This window comes from Mesoplodon densirostris, chromosome 2 (assembly GCF_025265405.1).
Source record: "Mesoplodon densirostris isolate mMesDen1 chromosome 2, mMesDen1 primary haplotype, whole genome shotgun sequence".
NCBI classification, from domain to species: domain Eukaryota; kingdom Metazoa; phylum Chordata; class Mammalia; order Artiodactyla; family Ziphiidae; genus Mesoplodon; species Mesoplodon densirostris.
This window is the reverse complement of record NC_082662.1, coordinates 73,454,418-73,472,428: the sequence shown is the minus strand read 5'-3', so window position 1 is coordinate 73,472,428 and position 18,011 is coordinate 73,454,418. Positions and strand designations below refer to the sequence as shown.

The following is an 18,011-nucleotide window of genomic DNA, read 5'->3' as shown; positions in this document are numbered from 1 at the left end:
CAATTCTATATTTTTAAAAACACAGGGCTTGATAACAATTGTGTTTATATGATCTGTAAAACAAACAAACAAACCAAAAAGACCTGTCATACTAAAAAGGCAGAGCGATCATGCTGCTAAGGTAACAGTTAATTTTCATTCTAAAACAAATTATAGTCATTTACATTTTCCTGTTGATTACTGAATTAGCTTTCATTAAGAATACACTTAAATTCTAATAATCACTGAACCAGGCTCATTTAATTTTATGTTCACAGACTTAAATAAACTTGTGTCTCTGACCTAGTCCAACATTTGAAATTCAGATGGGAAGGTCTTTTCTTTCCTCTCTGCCATTTCCCCATTCCCCCTCTCTCTATCTCTAGCATGTTAGTTTTGCTTTCCTTCCTCACTGGTTTTATAACCTTCCAATACTTCATTAGCATACATAACTTACATCAATGTGTGGTAGGGTAAAAAGCACAGGATCTGTCAAGTATACTCGGCTGGATTCTTTATTGATTGAAACTGAAATGACATGGGAATTCACTGCAATGGTGCTATTTCGACCGATAAAGTCAGCACCCAGTTTTATGGTTGCATTTTCTGTACTAAGGAACTGTCCCAGACTCCGGTAAATGATGAACACCAACTTTGCAAGACCTAGGAAGGTAAAAAGTCATATGTCTTTACAGAAAATATGCTTCTGAATAAGATAAGATACAATAAAATAAGAATAAAATGAAACAAAGCCTTATGGAATCTTTATTCAGATTGTTTACTGGGAAAGAGAAGGCATTACTTTAAATCTGCTTATAAATGCTAAGCTGTATTTGTTATATTAGGAGTCAAACACTCAGCATTTTAGAATAGGTTTAACTGAACAAAAACCCTATCAATTTTTAAAAGACTTTGTTCCATCTTACCATTCCTGCTGTTCTGTTTGACGGTATTCGCAGAGAGTTGGATTGAGCTGCCTGCCCCTTTGATGCCCAGAGGAAATTTGAAGTCTTGGACCTGTCCTTCTGTACTGAGCACTGCAACTTCCAGAACTGGATGAGGCAGAAGATAAAGGATGGGGGAAAATGGGGTATTCTCTAAATTCAACTACAAAGAGGCAAATGACAATTGCAAAGAAACCACTGTTTTCCTTTCTTTCTACGTAAAAAACTTTAGTGTTCAAGTACAACAAAATCATGAACAAACAACTTATTCTAAGAGGTCTTAAACTTTACTACTCTAAAAATTTTGGTGTAATCATTTTAACATTTTCTTCATAGTTTTATATCTTTTGTCAACTAATTCCAGTCTTTTAGCCTACGAATATGAAGTGTCTGATTTATAGTATACGACTATCAAAGTTTCATTTAAATCAGTAAGTTAAACAAAAATATTTCAAAATGATTTTTGACTCTATGTTAAGTAATTTTCAATGACCATCACTTGGTAATGGTAAAACAAAATATGAAGTATAAATGTGAATGCCTTTATTGCATGTAGACATCTAGTTCTATGTACATAACACATTTTAATACATAAGATTACATAAGATCAATTTTGCAGTAATAGGTTTTCTCTAGTTTCTAAAAGTAGGGAGCCCAGCACAGCATTATTTAAGAGAAAATGTCTGGCATTATGTTCAAACTTCCCATTAATTCTCACTAGCAATTATCAATTTTTACATATTCAAGTTGGGCAAAATAGGACCTGTGGGCCAAATCTGGCCTGCCACTTGTTTGGGTAAATTAAGTTTTACTGGGACACAGCCATGATTACCCATTAACATATTGTCTATGGCTGTTAAGTATTTGCAGCTTAGACCACATGGCCTGCAAAGCTTAAAATGTGTACTACTTGGACTTTTATAGAAAAAGTTTGCCAATCACTGCAGTATAATCCAAAGTTCAAAAATTCAAATGAAGTAGCAACACTGGAAAACATGTAAGAAAAACAAGACAATACATAAGCATTAAGAACATTTATGTGATCAACAAGACCAATGCTGTTTAACTTTGTTTAAAAAATATAATAGTAACATCTTCAACATAAATGCTGTCTACTGTAACTCTAATAAGACTGCAATACTTTATATCAGCATATGATTATTTAAAAGAATGAAAAAGTATCGTTGTTTCCACTAAACTATTTCATATTAGTAATTAGAATGTGCCATTTATTGATGAAATGAGAGGAACTGGACGAAAATTTTTCATTTCAGTATTTGAATTACCCTTGAATAGCTATTTCTATACTTAGACAAACGTGTATAAGTGTTGTATGTGCCGTGTGTGTGCGCACACACACACACACACACACACACAGAGTATGATGAATTCACCCACTCTCTTTTTAGCAAAATGGACTCATACCATTACAGAGTAACTCTTGGATGCTATTTAAAAAAAATCTTTCTCAACTTTGTTTTGCAAAATACACATAGATTCAGCTGTAAATATGAAATCATAACATTGGAAATTTTTATAAGCTATGAGCCCACATGTCAAGCAGCTGAAATATAAGTTTATAATGAGAGTCATATAACTCCTAGAATTTTATCAGCTGCAGACGCTGGTAGAGATATTTTGCTTAGAAAGATTAAACAGGTGGGTTTGTGGATGATCACCTGTCCTCATAACAGATTCCATGTTTGTGGGTAGTGGGTGAAGGGAATGAGTGACAAAAATATAAATCTAATATATATCTCTCTCTTCTTCACACTAAAAGGGGTTCTCAATTATTAATTATTCTTAAAACAAGAGAGAAGACATGGTAAAAAAAAAAGGAAATCCTTTAAGTTTTCAGTAAATGTTCCAAATATAGGGCTTCCCTGGTGGCGCAGTGGTTGGGAGTCCACCTGCTGATGCAGGGGACACGGGCTCGTGCCCCGGTCCGGGAGGATCCCACATGCTGCGGAGCAGCTGGGCCCGTGAGCCATGGCCGCTGAGCCTGCACGTCCAGAGCCTGTGCTCCGCAACGGGAGAGGCCACAACAGTGAGAGGCCCATGTACCACACACACACACACAAAAAGTTCCAAATATAGATATGCATGTACAAAGACTTAATTTCATTCAACAAATACTTACTTATCAAACTTCAATTTCATTCAATAAATATTTACTTAATAAAGTTCAAAATCACGTCCATAGTAAAAAAATTAATAATTTGAATTTTTAAAAACAGGATCATTAATATAGATCTTAGTAGAGATGCAACAATCAACTTTATACTATAAATAAATAAATAAACACACAGACAAAAGGGAAAATTTTCTAGAAACATAAAACTGACTTAAATAAATAGAAACCCCAATACTTTATGACCATTTAAGAAAATGAACTCATGGTTAAATATATACTGAATCTTTAACGAACTGCTCCAGTGAATATAAGAGAATGTTTTTCAACTCATTTCACAAAACTAATATATACTCTTGATGCATAAAACAGTAAAAGGAGAGAAATTATAGAATATCCTCACTTATTTAAAGTATGTAAAAATAGTTAATAAATTATATATACACTTTAAATATAATATCCTGAACAAATTGAGTTTTACTCAAAAAGGCATATGGAAATTAATGCATTAGAAAATATATTAATGTCTTTAACCAAATTATGAAATTAAATAAAAATATTAACAGAAAGAATTCAACAAATCTCAACACTCATTCAGTATAAAAAATCTTTATGAAACAATAAGAATAAAAGAAAAATTCCTTGCCTAGATAAAGGTTTTGTTATCAGGTAATGGTTATGTACCCAAACTTACAGAAAAAAATGCAACACTCTAAAAGCAATTTTTTTTAAGTCAGGATCATCCCTATCACAAGTTTTATTTAGCACTGTACTGAAGGACCTAGCTAAGGCAGTAATTCAAGAAAAATAAAAGGTGCAAAGACTGGGAGGAAAAAGCAATGTGTTAATTATTTATAGAAAATATACTTAACTACATAGTAATGGGAGGGAGACTCTATACTATCAGAAGGAAAAGAATTTAGCAAGGCTGCAATCAGCAAAATCAACTGTACACCAATCAGCAAACAATTGGAATATGTAATTTTTTTTTTTTTTTTTTTTTTTTTTGCGGTACGCAGGCCTCCCACTGCTGTGGCCTCTCCTGTTGCGGAGCACAGGCTCCAGATGCGCAGGCTCAGCGGCCATGGCTCACTGACCCAGCGGCTCTGCGGCACATGGGATCTTCCCGGACCGGGGCATGAACCCGTGTCCCCTGCATCGGCAGGAGGACTCTCAAACACTGCGCCACCAGGGAAGCCCCGGAATATGCAATTTTAAAAAAATACTATTCACAATAAAAATTAGTGTATGTTTCCTAGGAATAAGCCTAATTGAAAAAGTACAAGACATTATTGGGAAAAATGTAGAACTTTCTTAGAAAACCTAACAACAGATGGAGAATTCTATCATGGTCCAATCTGGGAGAACTCAACAGATAAATCTGTGACACTTCTTTCAAAATCTATCTACAAACTCAGTCTAATTCTAATAAAAATTCCAACAAGATTTTTCTGAGTATGTGGAACTTGACAAGACGATTTTAAAATGCACATGGAAGAGACATGCCAAAAAGCAGCCAAGAAGAATCCGATTCCTCAAGGAGCAGGGTTGAAAGAACTCACCAAATATTAATATTATTGAAACAAAAACAAAAGCAACAATGTAAAACAGACACTCCCAACATGTACAGAAACTTGATATATGACAGAGATATCTTTACAAACCACTGGGGACAGGAATGGCTTATGCCCTGAAAGTGCTGAAACAACTGATTATCTGTATAGAAAAAAATGAAATTAGTTCCCTCATTAATATTATAAACAAAATAAATTTCAGGTTGGATTTAAAACATAAATGTAAAAAGGCAAAGCTTTATCATTTCTAAAGAAAGTATAAAATCTTTATCACTGAAAAGTAGAGAAAAATTTCTTGATCAGGGGACCAAAAACCCCTAAAAAACACTATATATTTTAAACAAGATCCCCAAAGTATTAATCCTAAAAGAAAAGATTGATAATTTGAGTTCATTATTCCATAAAACAAAAGATTAATAAACAAGGTAAAAAAGAGAAGGCACAGACAGAATAAACATTTGCAAACTATATAATCTTCAAAGAATTAGTTTCCAGAATGCATTACCTACATAGAAAGAGATAGACAGGAAAAAGCTGTGGACAAGAAATTCACAGGAGAGAAAATTAAAATATCCAATAAATGCATTAAGTAATCAGGGAACTGCAAATAATGTGATCAATTCAAATCTATTAGAATGACAAAATTTATGTCAATAATAAAGTGTTGACAAAGAGAGTGATGGGGAACAATGATATTACTGGTGAGAATGTAAATTGGTAAAACAACATTAGAAAGCAACTTGGCAGTATTTAGTAAAGTTAAACATAGGCATGCTCTATCACTCAAAAACTATTTCTAGGTTGTGTGTGTGCGCGCACATATATAGCTTGAAAGCCACAAATGTATGAGTAAGAGGCATACAAAAACTTTCACCACAGTTTTCATAATATCAGCAAAAAAGTGTAAGCCACTAAAATATCTATCACAGGCATAGTTAAATAATTGTGCATTCTTAGAGCAAATGAATGAACTAGAGATGCACATATCAACGTGCATAAATATGAAAATATAATGGCAAGGGAAAATTATACAATTACATTTATAGTGTGAAATCATTAACATTAAAGACATGAAAAATAATAGTTAAATGTACATACCTGTAGAGAATAAATAAATAAATAAATAAAAGCTTACTAATGCTAACAAAGTAAGAATGATGGTTACCCTCTTCTTCATCTGATCAGGAAGGAGGGGACCCAGGGGATTTCCAGATTATATATACCTATTTCTTTTCCCCAAAACCTGAAGCAAATATGGTAAAATGCTAAGATGTGGCTCAGTGGGTGATTGCTACACAGATGTTTATGATTTTCTCTATACTTTTGTATAGTTGACATAATATATGCTTTTGTTCAACAGATTTCCTGAAAGTGAACACACGTGATTCATAGGAGAGCCACCCAGAGCCTCACTCACAGCCAGTGCTGAAGATAGGATTTTAATATATTTCTCTGTCCTTCTGTTTGCCAATTTCATCACTGAGTAGTGGCTGCAGTGAGAGGAAAGGGGAAGAAAAGTAATACAGTGTACAATGGAAAAACTAGGACCTCTGCCAGCAGACCAGCAGTGTACTAGGTTCCATCAGCCTGAGTCCCGGGGTAAAAGCAACATGGAGCCGAATGAAGATGGTAGGGAGCAAAGCAAAGCTAAGCCTCAGGTGACATGGAGTAAAACAGTCATAAACTTTGTTGTTGAGAGCTGCCGTGACTTTAGGGTTTTTGTTACTGCAATATAACTAAGCTTAAATTGAGGTATACAGTCAAGCTGGCTGCTAAGCCCGTTGGGAAAATAAATGATAGAGAATTTTATTATGCTGGATTAGGCTGATAATAACTAAACCACATAATAAATCTTAAGATCACAAAGAAAGTCAATCAAACATGATGTGCTTCTTTTCATAAGCTGCAACAGAAAAGTATTGGGCGGGGGGCGGGGGGGGGCGGGATTTAAACCTGAGGTTATTAGACCAGCCAAAGAACCTCGATGGGTAGAAGGAAAATTCTTCCTTTCCAGTAAGAGCAATGCATCAGTCAAATGTACAACATGAACTTGTTTGTATCCTGGTTAAACAAATTAGGTATTAACAAATTTACAAAAATCAAATAATTGAAATCCCCTTTTTATCTTTCCTGTTTTTGATAATTTTTTAAAATATGACAATGGCTTGTTTTTTCTTTAAGTCTAAGATACATATTAAGGTATTTATAGTAATAATATAATATTAGGGTTTGCTTTAATAATACAATGGTGAGAGGAATAAGTGAAACAGGATTGGCTAGATGTTGTTGAAGCTGGGTAATGAGGATTTTTAATCAAAATTAAAAACTTTTGCTTCTCTCAAGATATCATTAAGAAAATAGAATGAAAAGTCACATGCTGAGTGACTATATATTCAGAATACATATATGAGACAAAAGATTTGTATCAGGAATATATAAATAATCTTTATAATCCAATAATAAAACAAAGAACTCAAAATGGGCAAAATCAGATACTTCACAAAAAGATATATGAATGGTCAATAAGAACATGAAAAGTTGGAACAGTTTTCAGCAAAACATAACTTTGCAACCATACAAATGCAAAATAAAACCAAAATGAGATTCCACTACAAACCACTAAAACGGCTAAAATTTAAAAAGACATTTGAAAAGACAGTTGTAAATGCTGGTGAGGATGTGAAGCAACTGGAACTTTAATTGCTATTAGGAATATAAAATGGTACAACCACTTGGGAAAATGGCAGCTTTACTAATAACAGTCAAAAAGTGGGAACGACCTAAATGTATAAATAGATATACAAATAGTGTTGTGTCCTTATAATGGAAATTCAGCAATAAAAAGGACCGAATTACTGATGTTGGCACCAACATAGATGAACCTCAATAACATTATACTGTGTAAAAGAGGTCAGATCAAAAAGAGCATATAGTCTATGATTCCATTCAACTGAAGGTCTAGAAAAAGCAAAACTAAACTATAGTGACATAAAGCAGATCAGTGGTTGCCTGGGGCTGGGTGTATAACAAGACTGACTGACAAAGATTATAAAGGACCCTTTTGAGGTGGCTGAAATACTGACCATGCTGTTGGTTAAATGGGTGTACATTTGTCAAATCTCATCAAAGAGTACCATTAAAACAGCTGCTCTTATTGTATATAAATTATACCTCAAAGTTGATTTTAAAAAGCTATAATCAGGTATAACTATAACATATAATTATACCATTTTACGAGGTCATGTATAAGGGTAAATCATATAATCAAGTGAAAATAAGGACTCAAGGAGAAACCACTAAGGAGGAGAATCAAATTGTCTTAATAATCAAAGATACTGTATCCACACCCTAAATTTAGATAAGAACATAAAGTGAAGACATAAAGGGATAATGGGCTATTTTAGTGCTCATGTCTAAAAAGAGAACAAGTCCTAGGAAAAAGTTGAATCTTGAATGTCATATTAAATTATGGATATTATTTTTCACAAAATTGTGAAATAAAAGACATGGAAATATATTGGAATATGTAAAATGACCTTCATATTGATAATTCTTGGGTAATAAATACATGCATACATTAAGTTCAGGGCATTATTTTTGAGAAGGCAGTAAAATGTGTACTACATGCCATGAGAATCTCTACCCACAATGTTCTTTCTTTAATTAAAATTTTTTTAAAAACCAGTGTAAAGGATAAACATTTAGAACTCTGAAAAACACAAGTATCAGGGGAAAAATATTCCTGCCCATTCTCAAACTGAGATAAAAATATCTCAGACATATAATAATAGCGTGTTCTGCATACGTGAAGCCGATGGGAGCAGAGGATTGTTGACCTGGCCTATCAAAATTTCTTTGCACTCTTGGAAGGAGCTTAAATGGGAAATTTTATGTTTTTTGGTTGTTTTTAAAATAGCCTTCAGAAGATTTAGAAAACAAATTGAGGTCACAACACAACACTTCAAACAATACTTTTTATGACTTATCTTCTGAGACAATCAAGTCCACACTCCTTTACCTTACAGGTACGTCCCTGGAAACATTTGAGAATAATTGTTTAATGTGTATGTTAGGAATTTTATTAGACTACTAAATAAATTAACCTAAAAATAGCAAAAGCTTTAGACATAAAATAGGAGCTTTATTCATCTTCTATTCCTACTAAACTATGGTAGAATATCACTTTCCTTTTGACTGGTCTCCCACATTAAAGCAGGCCAAATTATTTTGATTTCACTTAAAGTTATTAAGTTATTTGTCATTTCAAAATCTCATAAAGTAAATAAAAACATGATTTTAATATACCTTTTTCCCTAAAAACTCAGTTATTTAAAATAAACTTAAGGCTTTGAATTTAAATCCAGGTATCACAATCTGATTGATGTCTATTTCTCCTATATACCTTGTTTCTCTGTATTTTTAAATAAAAGTCTCATACTTAGGTAGGCACAATAAGGCAATAAAATATGGCATTCCAGACAGCAAAACTTCATTCAATATCTGATGCTCCAATGCACTCTTTCGATGGAAGAGTAGTCTGTGTTCCCTTTGGGGTTTTTTACATTTATGCTTTGGAAACTTTTTTACTTTACGAAGGGATACTAAAACTTCATCCGAGCTCAACCCCACTGAATAACAATCTAAATCACTCAAGCCTAAATTAATATAATTTCACTGTACTTACAGTAGTACTTCTTTCAAATACCATCAAAAGTGAATTCTTACCTCTCACTGCCAGCATTTAAATTCTAAATGATGCTTCAAAACTATCTGCAGCTATTTTACAGTCTATAAAGCATGGATATTCTGCTCTATGGGTGATGTAGTTCACTGACCACATTTTCACCTGAAAGCAGTTCTGTTTAATATAAACGTTTGGCTCAAATATCTGCGTGCCTAAAATATTTGGGAGAACGCATTCCAGAAAGTAATTTTACCTCATTAGGAATGTATTGTATAAAATGGAAAGGCATTCGCCACAGCTCCACAGCAAGCACTTTCATTATGTAAGCAGTCCATATTCTGGCAGTTAAGTACTCTACACACTGTTTTCCTTTAATGATTTTTCAGTTGGAAAAAAACACCAACTTTTAAAAGACATAGGATAGATTTTGGCTTTTGCATTAATTTTATGAGTGTGATCAATAATATCTCTTATTAAGGGACAAAAATAATTGGACAAAATAGACGTTCGGCATTGGGAAATAACTCAAAAGACTCAATGGAAGCATTATTCTCTTAAACATCTATCTTCTAAATCAAAATTAAACCTGACAATAGATTCACTCACCAATATTTTCTGTGGGCATTGAGACCCTGGTTGGTTCTACGAGATTGTCAGCCAGGACAAAAGCTCCTTCTTCCAATGTATCCAGTAGCATTGTTGCAGTATGCGCTTGTTCAGAAGAATTCATGTGTTTCCATGATTCCAAAGCTTCAGGTCTCAGAAGGTTGTCCACTGTGTCAACAATTGCCTGCATCCATTAGAAAACTATCATTAGTTCTGACTGCTTCTAATACCAAGGTGATTTTCAATCACTGACTAGTGACAATTGTAATATTTATCTGTCATGATGATTTACTCTTATGGAAGAACACCTGGACAACATATATCTGGCCAACTTGACGGCTGACCCTTTCAAAATAGAACTAGCTGAAGATCAGTAGACTACTATTTGATTATAAAGACTAAGTATAAAGAGATGACTCGTTTCTGTTTATCTAATCATATTTCAATCGTTGAAAAGAAATAAAACCAGTGTCAGCTCTTAACCTGAGGTATTACCCCTACATGCATGGTCACTCCTACATATAACCTCAAGACTTAAATGTTCTAAATAGAAAACACTGGTGTCTCTAGAGTAGCCTAATATCTATGCCTGAAAATTAAACCATATTGTTTTTTGGAACCTGAACTAAAATAATAACCAAAAGTGTGCCTTATAACATTGTCTAGTTATTATCATTGGGAAAAAAAACAAGGTGATTTCAAAGTGTATAAATTATCTGTGAACATTTTCACTCTTCCAATTGCCTGGTCAGCTAAAAAACACTTGAGAGTATACCTTAATTCATAAACAATCATCTGTTTTTAAGGAGATCAAGAGAACAGTCAAAATATTTAAAACCTATACTAATAATTTAAGAAAACAGAAAGGCAAAGTAAAGTCTTAATGAATACCCAAGTTATAAATATTCATATGTGTAGGTTTAGTTTATTACCATGTAAAACAACATTAAATAAAAATGTAACCCGGTCAGTTAAGCAATTGAAGGCAGGCTTTTGTACTGATACTTACTGTATCTGTACACTGACTATTGCTTGGATAGCTGAAATCACTGAGTTTATTTACTCTTTCCCATTTACCTAGCCATAATGTGTCATTAAGCCCAAATATCAATTGTTTTGATCTATTGATAATCACTGAGAAAAAAAATACACACTCTACAAAGAACAACAAAAATTGCTGGTTTGAGGTACTATACTGAAATGAGCACGGGGAAAAGTTGTTTGAGGCTACTGTCAGAGTTAAGATTAATTAGCTTAGTCCATCTTAATATCCTTGTTCTGTCTGCCACGTGAGCCACCATGACCTTCCTGGCAGGTAGAAGATACTCGTAAGTGGCATTAAAGGCTTTTCTCTCTCTAATGCGAGACAGAATAGTCAAAATGCTCACACTGATACTGCTGCAGCCATTAACTAGAGTGGAACAGAAATTGGTCTGCTGAGGCCAGGTTCATTGGTCACCAAGAAATACAGACTGGAGCCTCTAATCTAAGTTACAAATGAATCCTCTGTCACAAAGCAGGAACTCGCTTCATTTGCATAGTGTAAGTCAGCTTCTGATTTGTAACTTAAGGAGTTTTATTAGTTTTATCTGAACACAGAAGCTCACTTGAGACATACTGAAAATGACACTGGTCAGAAATTAAGGTCATACTGAAATTTACTACCTATACACATAACTCGCTGATGGCATGCTTTTATTAATTTGTAATGCTCCTTAGTTATTACCAGTTGTATTTTTCTAGTGGAATCAAAATGATCATTAGCCTAATCATATTCCTGAAGTAGTCTCCCTGCCAAAGAAAAAAAGCTGTTCTATTCCCACTGAGATATATGTCCTGGGCAACATACTAATTATTACATTTCACACATTAATACCTTAAAGGTGAGCTGAAAATTTCCATATAACAAATTCTATACACTTCAGTATGTATTTCTTTGCCCCCATTAAACAGGCTAATAAGGGACTTTCAAGATATTACCACCTAAAAACAGACTTTCCCACTGCCTTTTCTTGTAAAGTTCTCAGACGCAACAATGTCTATTACTCGTTAGTGAAATGCTGTTCTTTTTTTCTAGATCTTGCCAACTAAAACTGGTGAAGTCATATTTTTGAATAATCTCTATTCTACAAAACTTACAAAGTTCTTTTGTTTTGTTTTCATACATATACAGCTCAGTTCTTCAAGGTTTGATTGACTAGGAATATGGTCCCCAGATGAGTAGGGTTAGAAAGTAACCATCCCCAGCAAAAGGAACTTCTTTATTATTTGGATCTACCACACAGAACTGGCTTGGCATAATTCCACTGTTAGCCTCACCATGTTTCCTATTTTACTTGGATATACCAGTGAGAAAAACTGGCTGCAGTGGACAAGGATTCTGAGCCAAACAGTGGCTTTCTGTTTCTATCATCTCGATAAAAACCAACATATAAGATATATCGAGAGCACTGTCACATTATTTATATTTTATTTCTAGTAACCCATCCCCATATCAACCTGATTCTAGAAATGACTCCAAAAAATTTCAAGACAAAGCCTATTTTATTTAAGAGTACACCACAGAGATAAGAAAGCAGTGACTTTTTCATGCACATACATTATGACTACACAGTCTTTGATATGATAAACTGCCAAGAATATATCATAGCTGTTTTACTCAAGTTGTTTTTCAATCCACAGAGATGACAACAGGAAATAATGAGACTTTATGATTACTTTCCAATTCAGAGGATATTTCATTAAAATTCTTGTATGTTTGGATGAATGGAAAAACAGCAAAAATTATAAAAATAAATTATTTGCTTATTCTGAGAGTAATATACCTGTGAAAAGCCAACATTTGTACAGCTGATATGGGGCACATTATATAATTATCAAAGACTGAAATACATTGGATCATGCAGCAAGATGATAAAGCATAGCAGGTAGCTGAAGAAGGGAGAAAGCAGGGTGACAGCACAGGGGAGATACCTTAAGGTAAGCCCTGCATGTCTTCTCTCGTTTTTGGAGCTTTTTAGTAAAAGAAAAGAAAATCAGAGGTTAGATTTTTATCTGTTGAAAATTGAGGAAAGAAGAAATCCTCAAAAATTAAGCTGGTGGTCCTGAGCTCAGCATTTATTATGTACCGTAATCCTCTGGATTTTTGTGAGTCTATACTGATTGCCAAGATTGTGTATTCAGTTTTCAGCTGTATTTTACTAAATATGATAATCCAAAGTATCTTGATAAACCTAGAGACAAAGTATGTGATGAAAAGGAAGAAAAAAACCATAAAACCATTTCAGCCACAGATTTCAGATTCATATGAATTTCATATAAACACTTTATAGTATGGTTAAAATAACTATCAAACTTTTGTTAAGGTAGGAAAAATTAGTAGCACTAACACACTATACTACTAGCAAAGGAAACTTGTCCTTCTCTCAAAACCTACCACTGAAAACAGTATTTCAGTGGCTAACATTCCTATATGCATCACAATTTTCTTACAATCACAAGAGTTGACTGTATTAGTATATGAGTTGTATAACACAATCTCTCCTAGTGGGCCTTCCAAAGTGAGAGTACTGACCACAACCAGGCAGATGAAGTTTACCACCAACAAAAATCTCCCTCAGGTAATTAGCGTCATTTGGGGGGTGGGGATGGGTGTGCACGTTGGTCCTTTCCCAACTATAATTCTTTCTTGAGATATGAACCAAATTAGAAGTTCTGTTTCTATGCGTTTGTCAAGGGGGCCAAAAGTTAGGCAGTCAACTGCTGGAAGAAACCAGAGCAGCCATACAAAACATCTAATTGAAAATAGCAGAAAATTTCTACCTACCTTGTTATAACTCCGTCCAGCTGAATCCTTTTCACTAGGTTTCAGTTCCTGCAGTTGCGCATCAAGAATGTCCACCAACTGCTCCATCAACCTCACCGAAGAACTCACGTCCCCAGCAAACACTGGCCCTTTGGTATGTTTAGCCAGTTCATTGGCAAGGCTAGCAGCGTTTTCTCCACTTCTGATCTGAAATGACAGTTTATATTATCTCAGTAAGATTTCTTGTTCTGTTTGTGGCTTCTTGTTCTTTTCCCAAGTATCTTTGTTGTGGTGAGAAAAATATTTGCAAATATGTCAAAATCTGCAACTGAGACCAATAACTTTCTCTTCATTTCAGATGATTAAAGATTCTTAGATCCTCAAAAAAATATACTTAATCAGATATTTTAAAGAAACAAAAGGTAAAAAAATCAGAAATCCTTTAAAAAATTTGAGATAGTTCTCTCATTTCACTGCAACCATTTAAAACTGCTATTTTTAAATCTTACTTATTTATTCCAATGATCCAGAAATTTAAGTGAGAATGTAATCAATATAATACTGAGGGCTATTATCTACTGCTTGCATTTTAGAAAGGTAGATGGTGAAGGAGAAACTAAAATGTCACTGCATTACACTGTAATATTAAAGTTACTAATGCTTTTTAAAGTCATTTTTCTTATTCTATCATAATCATATGCAATATGAACATCTGCTTGCATTCTGTGGATTCAGTTGCAAATTAATGATATTTGATTTATTAGGCCAATACACTATTTGTCTTACAAACATCAAAAGAAACAGAACTAAATATGAATGAAATTAAGCAAGTATGTACTCATTAAAAAGCTTAACATAGAAAACAGCATGCCCTAAAACATATGTAACTTTGAATAAATAGTTTACAGACAAAGCTATGCATAATTTTTTACTTTTACACTGAACAAAGAGCAACGAAGCTGGTTTTAACATACAAAGCTAAATTATTTATGTTAGAAGTTAAAGCCCTTAATCACCAATGTGTATCATATTAAAAGGTTCCAACCAACCTTCTGAGCCAGCTGATTTACCCAGTGTGAGGTACAGTTGCTAAGATCGGGGCCCCTAGGGTTCCATGTTCCAGTGGAAAGCATGCAGAGATACGAGGCAGTTCCTACAACAGATGTAGAAAGCAACAGTGAAATTGAAACCATTTTTTCTGCATGCATTCGGGAAATCAGCTATGATGATCCTACTCCGTGTGTTAAATTTTGAATAAACATTAATGGAAGTAGTTGACAGTAACTGATGAAAAGTAGGGTATAATGAAGACTATAAACAGTAAATATAAAGTCAGCACAGAAATATCAGACATTTACAGCAAACAAACAAAAAGCCCTTGATTTTCTTGGGACTCGTCCAAAATGATACATTGCAATGAGAAAGACAGCTGTAAGGAAGCCTCACTAGAGAATCCATGGGCAAAAATCTCAGGCTTGACCTAGGTCTTTAAGAGGGAGAGGTAATTCAGTGCCTGACCTTAAATGACTTTTACAGTTTAAAAACCTTTAAGTTGTCTACATGTGCTATATTACCAAAGTAACAAAAACAACAATGAAGTTAGCTATTGTAAATATCTCTTTCCTCAAATAAAATCACTTCTGTGTAATTCAGAACCTACTTAAAATAAGTTTTAAAATGTATATATAGTATTTGACAGGAAATACCTCTCGTTCCCTTGGGACATGGTCGTTCAACCATCATTCCCCTTTGTGTCTGAGGCCACCTTATCCCCCTTGCGTCTAATGCTTCACAGAATCTCTCTGGCAGGGGAAAAATATTTGTTACTGGAGGAATTTTGGTTGTAGAAACTGCTGGAGGTGGTTTTGTCCCTTTGCTTCCTTCCTGAGATCCAGCTACAGTTGTGCTCATGGGGCCTTTCTGTGAAGCGCTTGTGGTTGATACTGTGGTTTTGAACATCTCAGCTGAAGTAGTTACTGTCACAGCTGTGGTAGGCACTAGGAAAAAAGATGAGTATGTTAATCTCAAACACACACTCGCATTCATGTGAACGTGTACACACACACACACACACACACACACACACACAAAACCCCTACCCATCCAACTACCCCAGCACCAACAAAATGAGAAATTAATGAGAATATTCGTAGGGTGGGAGGAAGAATAAATCTCTTCATTTATTCCAATTTATTCATATTGTTGGCTAAGCGATGGCAGTTTAGGATTTACCATAGATTTTGCTCTATGACTCTAATTGTGCTAGGCTTACTTCTCAATGAAATATTTGATAATAAATTTTATGTACAATTTCATCATATATCATGTAACAGGAAATGAAGGACAGTTTCATACAGAAAATTTCAATGTACATATCAAATACATTATGTCATATCAAATACATAATTTAGAAAAATCCGTTTCTTATATAAATTCATACTCTGAAACAATAAAATTCAAAGTATCAACAAAAGTCTAACCATTACATATAATTAGGACAGCAGAAAATTTCAAGTCACCCACTCTGCATCTTGCAAGAAAACAAATACTGTAACATCTTTCCACCCAGCAGCAATTCTTGCTTGAGAGATTTTTGAGCATGCCTGATTAGATCCAAACAGAAGATAAGCTGGGCATGCTTGCACTGTTTCAGTAAGGAAACAACTGAGGCTTCCACATTTTTACTTTTGAAAACACAGGTATGAAAAGGAAACTAGTTCTGGCCAGAGGTTACAATGCAATCTCAAATCAAGATAACGGGTTTGATCAAATAATGCCTAATTTGAAAACAACCCTACATATCCTACTGACCCTTAACAGAGAGTATAAAAAGATTTAAAAATATAAAAGTGGATTTAAGAGTAGACATTTTAAAAGAAAAATATTTTAAGGTTATTTTGGACTTCCAACATTACTTTTAAACTGTTAAATCCACTAGGTTAAAATAATAATGGAGCTTAATGTTTCCTTCATTAATTAACACTTAATTAATTTAAAAAAACAAAAATTCTGTCAGTAAAACTTTAATGGCATCATTTAAAATCTATTAGGTGATCACACTATAGTTTTATCAACATTTAGATTACTGGCTCTTAAGACCTTATAAATATGATGCCTTAAATTTAAATTGAGTAGAGCAAACTAAAAATAACTATTTTTTCAAATAATCTTATAAAACATTAACTTACTTTATGGCTTTTTTATACATAAGAAAAAAACTAGAATATTAAAACTCCTTGGAAAACAAATTCATATTATCACTGATAATATTAAGCTCTGGTCCATAAATAGTTTACATAATTCTGACTCTATGACAGAGTATGCTAAATTTATCAGAAAAAGTAGTGTGCACTTGTTTCTAGTTCTTTAGTAGTGAGAAGCTTGTTATCAATAAGTGCAAGACACATTTTTTAAACCCTTTTTTCATTCTATCACAAGAGAAACTTCTTAAGCAATGTTTTATTTCCAGGGCATCAGTTACTGACCATATGAGAGAAGCCTGTGTACATTAGCCAAGCATCATGCCTAGCCAGCTGCGGCAGAAACCTATTCAAACCTGTTTATCTTTTTCTGTAAAGCGCTTCCCTGACATCCTGTTAAACCTCCTAATTTTCTTTTGATTACAATGCAGCCAGGCTTTCAGTGCTTTCTCAATTAACATTTGTCAAAAGCATCACAATCTTTTGCAGAAGTGTCAAGTGAATGCTGCTGAATGAAATCTAAAAGCCGGGGGCAGGGGGATTCGGAACAAAGAGAAAAGGGCAGAGCAAAATGGTTTAGTGCTACACCTGATGTATCCCTTGACACTGTGCTAATTAGTACATATTTAATCACTGACATATGTATTAACAATACTACAATTAGTGATCTGTTTGCTGAACATCAGTAAAGATTCATAAGTGAGTGAAGGTAGGCAAAAATGACTTTTATTAAATGCACAAAATTTCATGCAACATTCTATACCCTATTTGCATGTGTCACTGATAATAAATTTTCATACCTTTTTACCTTTTGTTCATCAAAAGAAGTTTAAAGGGAAGCAACACATTCTTCAAAGGTAAATCAATGAAATATTGGGGTATCATGAAAATAAACATGAACATCAACTTTAAGTGGCAAAATGAAACCCTTTAGGACAACTATAAGATTTTGCAAGGCCAAAGTTTAACAACTTCAAGGAAAGCATTTTTTTCTAATGTTGAAGCTAGAAATGAAGAGGTATTTCTAAAAATTAATATTTCTTTCCTTAGGTGAAGACAGGTCGCAACAGGGCACCCCATGATGATAA

At 33.9% G+C, this 18,011-nt stretch overlaps 1 protein-coding gene across 10 annotated transcripts in view; it reads right to left on the bottom strand.

Annotated features, from left to right (window-relative positions):
• Window positions 1–18,011, bottom strand: part of ADGRL2 (adhesion G protein-coupled receptor L2) — a 181,181-nt gene that overhangs the window by 25,126 nt on the left and 138,044 nt on the right. For 9 of the 10 annotated variants that reach the window (XM_060090008.1, XM_060090014.1, XM_060090016.1 and 6 more), the window contains 6 exons: window positions 15,430–15,720; window positions 14,773–14,876; window positions 13,745–13,930; window positions 9,919–10,102; window positions 906–1,031; window positions 437–642 (listed from right to left, as the gene is read on the bottom strand). In XM_060090008.1, the coding sequence (XP_059945991.1) occupies window positions 437–642; window positions 906–1,031; window positions 9,919–10,102; window positions 13,745–13,930; window positions 14,773–14,876; window positions 15,430–15,720 (1,097 nt within the window). Of the gene's footprint in view, window positions 1–436; window positions 643–905; window positions 1,032–9,918; window positions 10,103–12,891; window positions 12,931–13,744; window positions 13,931–14,772; window positions 14,877–15,429; window positions 15,721–18,011 lie in introns of all 10 variants that reach the window. The other variant, XM_060090017.1, reaches the window with a different exon arrangement.